The 14183-nt window shown below is 37.6% G+C and overlaps 1 protein-coding gene across 2 annotated transcripts; it reads right to left on the bottom strand.

Moving 5' to 3' along the window:
* Positions 1-350: 350 nt before the first annotated feature.
* Hr78 (Hormone-receptor-like in 78) lies at positions 351-13977 on the bottom strand. Of its 2 annotated transcripts, none has more exons than XM_088267351.1 (14): positions 13786-13977; positions 12423-12886; positions 11411-11560; positions 10231-10403; positions 9136-9241; positions 8447-8578; positions 7602-7715; positions 6688-6832; positions 5965-6040; positions 4591-4672; positions 3686-3823; positions 2580-2688; positions 1798-1931; positions 351-518 (listed from the first exon to the last, which is right to left on the bottom strand). In XM_088267351.1, the coding sequence occupies exons 2-14, from the start codon at positions 12814-12816 to the stop codon at positions 508-510; spliced, it is 1764 nt and encodes a 587-aa protein (XP_088123477.1). In that variant the 5' UTR covers positions 12817-12886; positions 13786-13977; the 3' UTR covers positions 351-507. The 2 variants fall into 2 exon arrangements, with proteins under 2 accessions (XP_088123477.1, XP_088123478.1); XM_088267352.1 differs by having other exon boundaries at positions 10231-10385.
* Between the last annotated feature and the right edge of the window lie 206 nt (positions 13978-14183).

Genomic DNA, 14183 nt, shown 5'->3' with positions numbered 1-14183 from the left:
GAAGAGAAGAAGATGTACATGTCCTTAGAATGCCACCTGAGAGCATTAACCCCTCACGTCTCTTCTTCCAACCCCGAGGATTCCAGCGCCCCGGAAGGCCGCTGACGACCATTCACCGACTATACTCAGCGGAACTTCGGGATGCCGGACTGGGCTGGGAGGAAGCCAAGGAGGTAGCGTGTGACAGAGTGACTTGGAGACGTCTCCTGTTAGCCATATGCTCCACCTTGGGAGTGAACATGGAAAAAAAGAAACCCAATGTAGTTTACTAAGCAACATTAGGTACAGATAAGATTTAAAAAGTGGAAGAAAATTTTAGAGTAGAAATATTTAATTTATTATTTTCTAAATATATATATATAATATTTATTACACAATAAATAATATATAAAATACACAGCTTAACAAGGCGTTTGATTCCATAAATTTCTTAAGAAAATACAAATCCAAAGGCAGTTTCCATTAACAAAGCACCATTTTGCAGTCCATCAGGTAAACAACTCCAATTTAAGCATCATCTGAAACATAAATCACTATCTCTTCAGTCTGGACATTCAAATAAACTAATAGTTGAGTGGATCTGTGTGAGAAAATCAATTTAGTATTTCATATCAGATAATTCAGTGAATTCGTGTAATAAAAATCACTGTGTACATTCATATTTAAAGTAAGAACTTTTTTGTCTTCCCGCAAAGCCTCTATTAAAGGCTTGTCTGCAGTAGGATAGTAAGGATAGGGAAGGTAAATGAGAAAAATATACCACAAACACCCAGACCAATTCTCTCTAAGTACTTAACATGTTGACTGCCACGGCAATTTTCAGAATTCCGGTCTAAAAAACCAATTTCATTTAATCATATTATATTATTAAAAACTCTAATTATAGTACCGTATAACGGGGCTACTTGAACTTTGATGTGTTACTTGAGCCCAGTACAAAAGAATTATTAAGATCTGTATTTGGTCTACAATAATGAACGTATCTACATGATTCATTGTTTCCCTGACATATTGTCACGATACGTTCATTATTGACCAAATACAGATTTAATTTTTTTTTGTACTGGGCTCAAGTAACACATCAAAGTTCAAGCCGCCCCGTTCTACGGTACATAATTATATTTTCTGTTCATTTATTAATAAAATTTTCTGTTTATGTAAGCCAGCATTGATTTTTTATTCTCTTCCCAGAAGCCATTTCTCCATATTAGCACTGATATACTAGGAATTTTATCGTTGCTACACGAATATGATAAGTAAACACAGTACGAGATAACTCGTGGTCGGTGTTAGGACGCCGCTAGGGCAAATAAGGCGATCTGCGAGTTATCTCGTAGTTGGCAGTCAACGTGTTAATCAAGAATAATCTTGGTCATAAATTATATAATAATAATAAAACCCTTATCCGCACCCCAATGATGCATAGGGCACTGTGTCATATAAACGCAGTGTTATCTTGATCGTTTACACATGAAGGAAAGGTGATCAGGCCTCCGCTTCAGGTACCAGTCCATGGTAGTATTGAATAAATATTACAGTGAATAAATCACTTTACCCCCCTTGGGAATCGAACCCGGGACCTCCAGAACGGTAGCCGAGCGTGCTGACCATTACACTACGGAGGCGGACAAATTATATAAAGGCAAGGGTAAATTATATGAAGTCTTATGCATCAGACATGAATTAATCCGGGGTGATTAAACGATTGAATTTGGGACTCAATGCAGCGCATTGTAGTCATTAGCAATGACTACGCAGGTAAATATTGAGATCTTGGAAAGATATTGAAATACTAACCAGAGGTTTTAAAAAGGTAGGGTATGAGATCTGCGACCTTGAGATCAGGAAGGAAGCTACCAAAGAATACTTCTTCCAAGGTATCCCCGGAGAAGGAGCGGAGAGGCAGCAGCTGCAGCAGCAGAGTAGCACACCTGCAAATGGAAAACAGATTTCAATTGATAGCGAGCACTGTTTAGAAACATAACCAGAAATATTACTGTAAAATTCAACAGAGCAAAATTATAGTTGTTTCCGTCACTTCTATTTGTCACTTCTGATTTTTTTTAAACTGTTAACCAAGGTGACAAATGGCACTATAGAAATGAAATATGATTCCATAAAAAGGAATTAGACACCATAATTTAATTTTTTTCCAATTTTTATATATTTCCATATTAAATTCCATACATATGAAATGCATAAAAATGTAGAAAACGGTACTAGTACAGTCTCGCTCTAGGACATTTAACATATTTATCCATTTTCAGTTGGCAAAACCAACCTTATTTAAAATTCACGCTGTTATTTCATAGTTTTTCAGGTAGGTACTAAGCTCAATGAATAAATTGTCTTCGATTTGTCTATTGGGAACAATGAGTACCATTTTCAAATGGATTGTGAAGAAAAAACAGATAAAGGAACACAAAAATACACACATAGAAGATAGCTGTGTGTGTGTATCCCTTTCTACATTGCAACATGTATATTTTCATTCCATTTAGTTGGCAAAACTGGAGAACCAGTTTCAAATAATATTCAAGTACAGTACAATACTGTAGTTACTGGAGTTTTATATTTACCTGTCATCTTCGTCAGATGAACTATTCTGTTGCACGTAATTCCTCAGGGATTGAACACATTTTTGTTTGTGGTGTAGCAATTTCTTACGCCACTGGACGGGATAAATATCTGGAAAAATAGCACATAAGTATTAAGAATAAAGGTTGATACTTATTAAAAGATAAAGAGAGCATTTTGTTTATATACAAGGGCCTATTGACAAACACAAAATGACAAACATACAAAATTGAATGCCTTTGGGCAAAAGAGGTTTTTATTTATTTATTTAAACTTTACGTACAGAAAATAAATTTATTTCAACATTTATAACATTTACTTCCTAAAAATAATAATAGATCTAGCCAAAGAACGAATAATTTATTAGAAATCCCTTTTTGCAAATCCAGACTCGCGCAAAGACATTCATTTTTCATAGCTCCAAAACGGTTTAATTTATTCCACAAAGACTATATGCTAGATGTTAATAACCTAAGTTTGTTTCGATTTAAAATTTTGCTTAGATTATTTATTGCAGAGACAGATTTAGGTTCATTTTTCTTGTAGACGTATCACTCATGAAGTATATGCTTGCTAACTTTTTACTTTACTTTATTTTATTTTTGTTTTCTGCTAGTCAAGTATTTTGTATATTATATTAACACTTTTATTCTTTTAGCCTCCGTAGTGTAATGGTCAGCGCGCTCGGCTACCGTTCTGGAGGTCCCGGGTTCGATTCCCAGAGGTGGGTCTAATAAATATAAGTGATTTTATCACTCTAATATTTATTCAATATTACCCTGGACTGGTACCTAAAGCGGAGGGCTGATCACCTTTCCTTCGTGTGTTAACGATCAAGATAACACTGCGTTTATATAATGCAGTGCCCTATGCACCATTGGGGTGCGGATAAGGGTTTATTCTAGTTCTACTTCTTATAATATCTATTGTATTCTTCCCAGTGCCCTTTACTATGACCTAAATTATATTGTATACCCACACAGGCCATGCCATATTTTATATATATATATTTTGTATGTGTATTTATATTATGTTGTTTCATGCAAAAGAATTTGAAATAAAGAAAAAAAAAATAAGTACATCGACGGGTTTTCATCTGTGTAATTACCTGCCGAGAAGAGGGTGAGCGCTCGCAGGAAATAAAACTCGCGGTTGTCAACCTGCAATTGAGTCATTGTATCCACATAATTCTGTAAGCACTCCAACTGTTCGGCCGCCAATAGCAGCTTCTCAGTATCTACGCAAGCTGGAAAAATAAAAATAAAATGTAACTTCCACCATTTTATCCATTTTTAATTTAAGTTTCACTTAGTAAATACCACTATTTCTTAAAATCTACTGTAACACGTTTTTTTATGCATTCCGCATCATTTTCAAACACCGTATGATGCGGAATGCATCGAAACACATGTCACAGTAGATTTTAAGAAATAGTGGTATTTACTAAGCGAAGCTTAAATAAAAATGAATAGATTTTACCACAAAGTGACCGAATCAATTAACGAAATTCCTTCATTCTACTTGGACCCTTGTCTATCTGCACCCAGATGGTGCATAGGGCACCGCATCGGATCGGTCATTAACACATTGTTTACGGCGTGTGCATATTTGTGCGTTTCAGAAACCCTATGTTGCAGCATTCTGCACATATTTGTGCATTTCAGAAACCTTATGTTGCGGTTCTGTGCACATTTTTGTGTATTTCGGTTACCTTCAACTTCATATACAAAAAACAACTCTAATTCTTGTCATATAATGCGCGGATGAGTGTCACTATAATACAAAAATATTTTCGATATTTTTGCTTTGCTGTGTAGCTGAATTATGCAAATGGTTTATCTGATTCCTTCGCATGTAGCTGCCAAGCAACACAAAAAATTGGCACTAGAGATTCCTATCCAAGCCATAATTTATTAATTAAAAATAACCATTTTGTTAAATGGTTTTGTCAATTTTTTTTTACTATATTACAAACTTTGTCTTTAAATATTGATAGTAAAAATAATTTGCTACCATCTTCATTAGCATCATCATCGGGCTGTGGAGTTCGCAGATGGGTGATCAGGGAAGGCAGGATTGTAGACAGTGAAAATGCCTGAAACAAAAATAAACATTATACTAAGAAATCATATAAACAAATCAGAAGAGAGGAATGACCTTTCTAGCGGCCGCACACTTTCCAACGCAGAGACAGATGGAGTGGAATGGAAAGTAATATTATTCTAAAACTAACTTCTCTTCTTCTTCAAACCCTTATCCGCACCTGAATGGTGGATAGGGCACTGCATCTTAAAAACGCAGTGTTATGTTGATCGTTAACACATGAAGGAAAGGTGATCAGCCCCCCGCTTCGGTTACCAGTCCAGGGTAATATTGAATAAATATTAGAGTGAAAAAATCATTTATTATTATTCTACCCTCCTCTGGGAATCGAACCCAGGACCTCCAGAACGGTAGCCGAGCGTGCTGACCATTACACTATGGAAGCGGAAACTAACTAACTAACTGTAAGTAATGTGGGTATGTTAGTGACATATTGGTGACAACAACATATCCGCGATCGTGGGCATACCCGCAAAGTCTGGCAAGTGCATTCTAGATTTGTCTCTACTAGAAACCAGTCACACAGAGCTACCTATAATAATAAACCAAAGTCAAAGGTACTAGCGAGTTATTACTGACCATCTTCCATCACCTTATTACGTAACACTACCCATCATGCCGCTTTCCGTAGGGGTAGGCAGAGATAACAGAATGCCACACCACTAAGTCTTTGCAAACATTGCCTCTTTCACACTCATACATCTCCCCATACACACCCACCGATTATTTCGACTCCATACGCAGACACATTCAAGTATGTGAAATACTCGATCAAGCCTAGTTTTCTGCGGTCTTCCTCTGCTCCTTTTTTAAACTACATTCGCTTCATAAATTCGTTCTACCCTCTTTCCTCAATCATTCATCCCACGTGTCCGAACCATCTCGACAATCCTTTCTTAATTTTATGGATAATGCTCATCTCATCTTTGCATTCTTTTCTTATTTCATCATTCGAACATCTATCATACAAAATAATAATAAATCCCTTACCGCACCCCAATAGGGCACTGCTTCATATAAACGCAGTGTTATCTCGATCGATTACACATGAAGGAAAGGTGATCAGCCCTCCACTTCAGGTCTAGTGTAATATTGAATAAATATTAGAGTGAAAAAATCACTTATATTTATTAAACCCCCCTGGGAATCGAACCCGGGACCTCCAGAACGGTAGCCGAGCATGCTGACCATTACACTACGGAGGCGGACAAAATAAAGTTAGTAATAATTTTAATCGATGTAAAAACGGGAATGTTTTTTTTTTATATTAAAAATATGACTTACTTGAGAGCATTGCGCTAGCCCGAGAACAAACAGCTCCGGCCAACAACGTTTCACTAAAGATAACTGGATATCGGCACTGTAATCAGAAATTTAAACCATTGTAAAATGTGAGAATGGTATGATGCTAACTATTTTCAGTGTCTTTATATGGCATTGAAAACCAATTCTGGACTGTCACCCAAGCTAACAAAAGGAAGATCGAAATATTTTGATTGTGGTGCTATAGAAGAGTATTCCAAAAATATCATGGGTTTAGGGAGTTCTAAATTAACATATTTTTAGACGCATGGTAAAAGAGACAGAAGTTATCTTCTTAAAACCCTCATCAGCACTCGACGGTGCATAGGGCACTGCATTATATAAACGCAGTGGTATCTTGATCGTTAACACATGAATGAAAAATGATCAGCCCTCCGCTTCAGGTACCAGTCCAGGGTAATATTAAATAAATATTTGAGTGAAAAAATCACTTATTTCTATATATTTATTTGACCCCCCCCCCGGGAATCGCACCCAAGACCTCCAGTACAGTAGCCGAACTTGTTACACATTACAGAAAAGGAAGGGTTAATATGAATATTTTTTTAAATCACAAACAATAGCTGCAAAAAAAGACATATTTCCAATGACACAAAGAAATCTGGTGATGAAATTATCAAAAATGCTAACAATAAAAGAAGGCATACTTCATCAAAATTTATTTTGATTTAAAGTGTTCAATACCTGAGATCCGTTTCGGCAGTGGGCACCCACCGACAGCACAGCAGCAGCAGGCGCGCGCCTGCCTCGCACAGGGCGTGGGCGTGGAGATGGCGCGGCGGCGGCGTGCCCGCCACGCCGGCAGCCGCGGCCCATCGCTCCTCCGATTCTGCAATTGGCAAAAATATTATGTCGTGTTGTGGTCCTGTGGCTAGTGTCGCGGACTCTTAAGTCAGAGTTTCTCGGTTCGAACCCTACTACAATTTGATACCTATTTCTAATAATGAGCCGCTTAGGCTCACAGAAAAAGTATGAAATTGAAATATTTGTGTAAATAATACAAACATAAATATTTCTTTCTAAAAAAAAAAGTTATACATGTCATCAATCATTTTGGTTTGACTTTGTTATCAACACATTTTTTTTTTACCCTTATCCGCACCCTGTGGTGCATAGGGCACTGCATCATTTGAACAATATAAATATATCTTGATCATTATTAACACATGAAGGAAAGGTGATCAGCCTTCCGCTTGAGGTACCAGTCCAGGGTAATATTGAATAAATATTAGAGTGAAAAAATTACTTATATTTATTTGACCCCCCTGGGAATCGAACCTGGGACCTCCAGTACAGTAGCCCAGCGTGCTGGCCATTACACTATGGAGACGAACATATTATTTGCGGGAAACGTTTGAAAGGGTCTTTTACATACTGTTGGTAGAGAGCGGGAGACGCTTATAAGCGTTCTGTTTGCTTACTTTTGGTAGAGCGTGAGATATGCCAAGAAACATTGTACAGATGGGAATTGGGTGTTGCGGTTACTTGTGATTAGTATACTGAGGGTCGGGCGGCAGACTGTCTGAGTATAATTAGGGTCGGGGTTGATGAAAAAAAATGCCCGATAACAATGTGCCAAGTTCAATTTGAAGAAATACCTGAATTATGGGTCTCTTCCGTAGCTGGTGACTGCGGCCTCTGGGAGAGGGACATGGCCATATCGGCTGCCGGTCCATATGCAGATTGAAGATATTCGTTGATGTTCAATGCACCTGGGATGAAGAAAAGAAGATTATTAGTTGCTTGAAATATTCAGTTTTGTATGTATGTGAGTGTGTGTGTATGTAGTGTTTAATATAGTCATGAATATTAGGATCTTATTTCACTCAAATTGTCAATTATTGGAATTTTGAATTTAAAATATCAAAAATATTGGGCATCACATTTATTATATATTTTTATTATATGGCATAATTAGAGCCATTAAAATGAAATTGAGGGGGGCCATTTTTTTTTTAATGTATAAAATTAGTAGAAAAGAAGAAGAAAAAAAAACATCCACTATCCATACACAAACTAAAGCACGAAGCAATGCTTCAAAAATGATTTATATTTTCTGTTGACAAAATAATAAAAAAAATAAGTAAGCCAGTAATACAAATCAATTTATTATTTTTTTAAATATTCAATAATTAAGAGCCCCAACATGGTACATCATGTTGCAAATCAGCTCAGTTAGTGGATTAGTTCACTAATGATTTTGCTTAAAATGAATACATATTCCATTGACAAATAACTAGCTTGGAAGTCGTTTTGTTGTTGTTGAAGGAATAACCCGCAAAGCTTCTATTTTAAAGGCATGTCTGCAGGCAGAACGGTGAGGATAGGTAAGGTTAATGTAAAAATTAAACCCAAACACACAAACTAATTGAAAATAAATAAATCTTGAATTCATAGTGCAATATTGCAATTTTAATTTGCATTGTCAGGATGGGAAACATACCTAGCGGGTTGAGAGCGGAGACTTGCTGCATCTGGAGCAGGTTGTTGGCAAGCAGGTGGGAGTGCAGCAGCAGCCGAGGGTCCTCCGGGGGCCCCTCCTGGGACGAAGGAGGGGTGGAGCCGTATGGGAATCCTGCATACAATCACACTTATCATTAGATTTAAGCTTAACCCTTACAGGTCCAATGTCATATCTCATTCCACATCGATTTTTTACTCTTAGGTCCCACGTCGGATGTTATTCGACATTTTTTTCATCATTAGTATTATTTATTTAAATTCCAAGCTAGTATGTGGAGCAGAGGACAAAAGATTTTTTCCAATTGGAATGTAACTGTCTACCTAGATTTTTTTTTTGGGGGACCGGAAAGAGTTAAAGTAACAACCCGCAAAGACTCTATCAGAGGCTTGTCTGTAGAATGACTATTTAGAGGAGGCAATTTAAAAGTAAAATAGAACAGGGCAGGTAGTGTGGCAAGTATGTCTAAGGATAGATGGACGAAAAGAGTGCTTGACTGGAGGCCTAGAACAGGATGCAGAACCAAAAGAAGTTTCTGAGGTATCTCTACATGAGAGAGTACGGCTATTATCCTTGGCTCTACCTGACCCAGTTTTTCCAGGGTATGGTTGGCTATAATAGTTTAGAGACTATCATTCATTTATCATTAATTTATAAAAAAATATATATACCTGAGGATCCTTTAAAGGCGGCAGCAGCCAAGTGGGCTAAATGGAACGCCGGGTTCGGGGGGGAATTGCGCCCAAAATCCATCGGTTCATCTTTGGCAGACACCATCTGTAAAAAAAAACAATTCAATTAAAGTGCCGCAAGTATGAGTCATTTACAAAATGAAATAAGTCAATTTATAAACCAGAGATAACAATTGAATACAGGGTATTGTGATTTGAATAATCAGTTACTCAAATAATGGGATTCATTATTATTAACTTAAAACAGTGTCTTAAAAATTTTTAAGACATTGTTTGCTTAAAACGCTTAAAAGCGTCTTTTACATACTGTTGATAGAGAGAGAAAGACGCTTATAAGCGTTCTATTTGCTTACTTTTGGTAGAGCGCGAGAGATGCCAAAACACATTGTGTGGATCGGAATTGCATTTGCGGTTACTTGTGATTAGTATACTGAAGGTCGGACGGTAGACTGTCTTTAGTATTATTAGGGTTGGGGTTGATGAAAAAACCGCCTGACAACAATGTGTTAATAATAGAGGTCGCCATCATTTGAATAATCAATTTCTCAAATAATAAGAGTTTTTATTATTAACTTCTTAGCAAAATTTTAATTGATACCTCAAAAGGGACAAGTGATCACTTAATTCACCCAATGATTCCCGAGACATCCATAAATATTTTGACACATATAATACATTTTGAGGTGAATACTGGGTGTAAAGTGATATGACTATGTCAGGAATGAGGATGTGAGGAGAAGAACCCAACAGCTCCTCACACTGGAAGTCCTGTAGAGGAGAAGGTGGACATGGTTGGGACATGTCCTTAGAATGCCACCTGAGAGCATTAACCCCTCATGTCTCTTCTTCCAACCCCGAGGATTCCAGCGCCCCGGAAGGGCACTTACGACCATTCACCGACTATACTCAGCAGAACTTCGGGATGCCAGACTGACCTGGGAGAAAGCCAAAGAGATGGTGCGTGACAGAAAGACTTGGAAACGTCTCATATTGGCCATATGCTCCACCTAAGGGGCGAACATAAAATAGCAGAAGAAGAAAGAACATATCTTGATAAATATATAGCACACTCACGTCTCTGGAGTGCTGCATGGCGAACATCTTGTGCTGGCCGTCGGGCTGGTCCGGGTCGGAGCGCGCGGGCTGAGCGCCCCCCGCGGGCTGCGCGCCGCCCGTCTGCGCGCCCCCCGCCGCCCGCTCCAGCACCGGCTTGCGCTCGTGCTGCACCGCTGCAACACGCATGCCCACTAGTACGTTACGCACGACACCACTGACACGCCACTACCGTCGCCCAAGCATCACGTGAAGCGTGAACAATGCACTTGAAGATATCCCGTAACAAGGTTTTTTTTATAATAGAACTCCACAAACGCTTCAAAATTTAGATCTGTAATATTCTAGCAAATATTCGGTAAGAAGAATCTTACATAAAGAACTCCACAAATGCTGTAAAATTTAGATTCATGTATCATATTGTTTCGGCATTCATTTTGTGGTAAGACGTGATTAAATTATAAACAAAACACTTGTTTTTTATCACTTTAGCATTATATTGTTACGACTATTTTCGGAGACTACAAATGCTTCCATCTACGGGCTTGAATATAAACTTTGTATTCATAAAGTTTATATTTAAACCCGTAGATGGAAGCATCTGTAGCTTCTGAAACTAATCGTAACAATATAATACTCCAGTGGTAAAAAACAAATGTTTTATTTATAATTTTATTTAATAATAATGATAATAAAACCCTTATCCGCACCCCAATGGTGCCTAGGGGCAGTGTTATCTTGATCGTTTACACATGAAGGAAAGGTGATCAGCCCTCCGCTTCAGGTACCAGTCCAGGGTAATATTGAATAAATATTAGAGTGAAAATATCATTTATATTTATTTGACCCCCCCTGGGAATCGAACCCGGGACCTCCGGAACGGTAGCTGAGCGCGCTGACTATTACACTACGGAGGCGGCTTAATTTTATTTAGATTCATAATATTCTTACCACATTCATTAATGCATTTTTCTTAATTTAACTTTCAATGAAAATTTAAATTTTTTCAATAAAAATACTTATGTGGACCAAATTATTATAAATATTAAATTTTCATGCTTTATGAGATTATCTGAATGTTCTCATAAAAATGCGTGAGAATTCACCAATCATCAAAGTATCGAATTATGAAGTAATTCGCTGCTTTGGGTCAAGGGACCACATCTGATTTGTCGAGGAGTCAAGGCGGGGAGCAACTCACAGTCCGAGCGCATCCCGGAGTTGAGGCACTTCTGCAGGCGGCAGTACTGGCAGCGGTTGCGGTGGTGCTTGGTGACCTCGCAGCTCATGGCGCCCCGGCACTGGTAGCCGAGCTTCTTGCGGATGGAGCGCTTGAAGAACCCCTTGCATCCTGCAACGGGCGACCGAACTATTAATGTCATCTATATTGCGTACAACACTAAGCACCTATATCAAGCGATGCATTGCATAGAACTTCCTTGATAGTATTAGATAGTCTAACAATCCATGTGATTTGATATATCGCTCACTCCTTTCAACAATCTTCCATCTCGCATTTTCCCTTATCCTGGTGTTACTTACTTTATCCTGTAGACTCTTGCCAGATGTGCTCCTTAGAGTCTTCATTTCTTGCTATAATTCACGAAATTTTAAGTGTGTCAAAATCTTAGTTCATCACTTAGGAGTTATTTTATATATCTGGACATTGAAGAAGAAGAATATGGAAGCCTGGGTGTTTACAGGGCTTACTATCTGTCATAGGCTGGTTTTAAGTGATCGCTTTATACACGTCGCTCACTCCTTTCAACAATGTCATATATCCAAAATTGACAATTTTCAGTTGTGCATGTTTTCGGAATGCCCAGAAAATGTACTATATCCCAGCAAAAGCAGCATATTTTTAACTTAATATTTACCCACTACAGTGCAGAAAGTGTTGTTTTTGCATTTTGAAGAAAAAGTATTGTTAAATATTTAAAAAGTATTGTTAATAAAATGTATTTAAAATAAATATATTGTTAAATATTTATTTTAAATACATTTTATTATATTTTTAAACTTTAAAAACGATCTCCTGAAAAATCAAGTTTTTTTTTATATATGACATGGGAATCGAACCCGGGACCTCCAGTACGGTAGCCGAGCGTGCTGACCATTACACTACGGAGGCGGACAGGACGGAGAAGAAGAATATGGCGAGTACAATCAAGGGATTGCCGCATCAAACATGTAATTAACAAAAATAAAATCACCTTCGCAACTGATGGCGCCGTAGTGGCGCCCCGAGGCGCGATCCCCGCACACGACGCACAGCTCCATCTCGCCCCCGGCGGGCATGCCCTCCCCGCGCCCGCGCCCCCCCTCGCCGCTCTCCATCTTCAGTGAAGGCAGCTCCAGGCGCATCTCCATCGAGCCGACCGCGTCCAATGCCCGCCGCGCCAATTTCCCGCCGAACTCTTCCAGACGGGAGGTCAGGACGTTCAGATTGGCTAAGTGCGACGACTGCGCCAGCAATTTCGACGCGAGAATATTGATATCAGTCAATTTTTCTGATTTTAAGATAATCTCCTTATCTCTATTTGTGACTGATTTGTTTAAAATATTTAAACAAGAAGCCGATTCGTCTGAATGCAGGTTTTGTGGCATTTAATCGCAATTTTGAGTCTGGCTCGACTTTCAATAGGTCTTCTCTTTCGATATATAACGCATACATGTGCTAAAATTATTAAAAACACCTTTTTGTAAGAACAGAATGAGAAGATAAATATATTTATTTGTTTTGAATATTGAAAGCATTAACTTTGTGGATCATATTGATATATTATTTCGAGAAATAAAAATTAATAAAAAAGAGGGCAACAGGTTGTTGCCGAAACTAGTTGGTTAATAAAAATGTGAGTGGATCAAAACACAAAGTATTTTTATTTCTCGAAATAATATTTATTTGTGCTATATTTATTAAACATAATGATTATAAAAATTCGAAAGCGCCCTTGAGGTGATTTCTCACGAAAACGGTGATATATAAATTGTCCAATAAATAAATAAATTATGTAATTCTATTTCAAAGCGTGCATTAAAATTTAAACTGATGGTTATATTGTTGTTTAAAACAAAGTTTTTTTTAAAACTTTTATTGCATTGGAATAAGTGTAGTATATTAAAACCCGCAACTAGATTTACATTATAGTTGTTTTTAACTCGATAACTGAAGGCCGTGGAACATGCCTTCCACACGCTTATTATAAAAAAATCTGTTTAAAATAATAATGAAATAAAGATCTTTTGAGTGTGAAATTGATTTCATCGGTCGTCTTATGAATAATTCAACATTTAATGAACGAAAAGCGATAAAAGCATTGCCGAAACCTAAAAAGTAACGGGTTGAAAGGGCACCGACCCCGTGTCAAAAGGTATTTAACCTCGCAAGGTTAATATTTTCTCTGAAAATTGTAATAATTATACTAGCTCAAGAAGCGAGAATATAGCCGATAATCGAGAATATCAAGTAATAAAATGTATTTTATACATTCATAACAAACAGGTAGGTCACAGGTACATGCAGTAAACCGTAAACAACTTGTTGAAGGTAAGTTTTAATGACACAAAACTAACCTGCGTTAGCGAGAAGATATTCCCAGCTTGTCAGTTTCTCTGATGCCGTCTAGTTTCAAATTATTTGTTAATCATTTTTAGCGTCTTGTAGTGCAAACGAATTATTACAATTCGTCGACATAAGATCGCGGTCGCAACATTTCACGGAATTTGACAGTACGTCGACAAAATGGCCGACCGCCACAGAAAAGTAGCATTCGTAAAATCCTTGTCGGAATACCAACTGTAAAAAATAAATATACTTTCTAATGTTAAACCCAGTGGACTTTTAGTGTGTAGGTACTCATTTGATTCAAAATTTCTCGACGACCCGTATTTATTTCACATTACATTTTTTCAAACTACTCAACCATTTTTAAAATCGACATTGGAAATTTGCGCAGCACAGTTCATGTGTT

Source organism: Brachycentrus maculatus, unplaced genomic scaffold, assembly GCF_059751285.1.
Source record: "Brachycentrus maculatus isolate JH-2025_06_01 unplaced genomic scaffold, ASM5975128v1 h1tg000293l, whole genome shotgun sequence".
NCBI lineage: Eukaryota > Metazoa > Arthropoda > Insecta > Trichoptera > Brachycentridae > Brachycentrus > Brachycentrus maculatus.
The sequence above is the reverse complement of the archived record's forward strand: the minus strand, read 5'-3'. Positions and strand labels throughout refer to the sequence as shown.

Excerpts from the sequence above, each read along its gene's own strand:
- Hr78 (XM_088267351.1), bottom strand. The coding sequence starts at position 12,816 with ATGCCACAAAACCTGCATTCAGACGAATCGGCTTCTTGTTTAAATATT. Across the intron at positions 6,041-6,687 it reads ACTGCCGAAACGGATCTCAG|TGCCGATATCCAGTTATCTT; the intron begins GTATTGAACACT and ends TTCTGATTACAG. Across the intron at positions 3,824-4,590 it reads TGATGATGCTAATGAAGATG|CTTGCGTAGATACTGAGAAG; the intron begins GTAGCAAATTAT and ends TTATTTTTCCAG.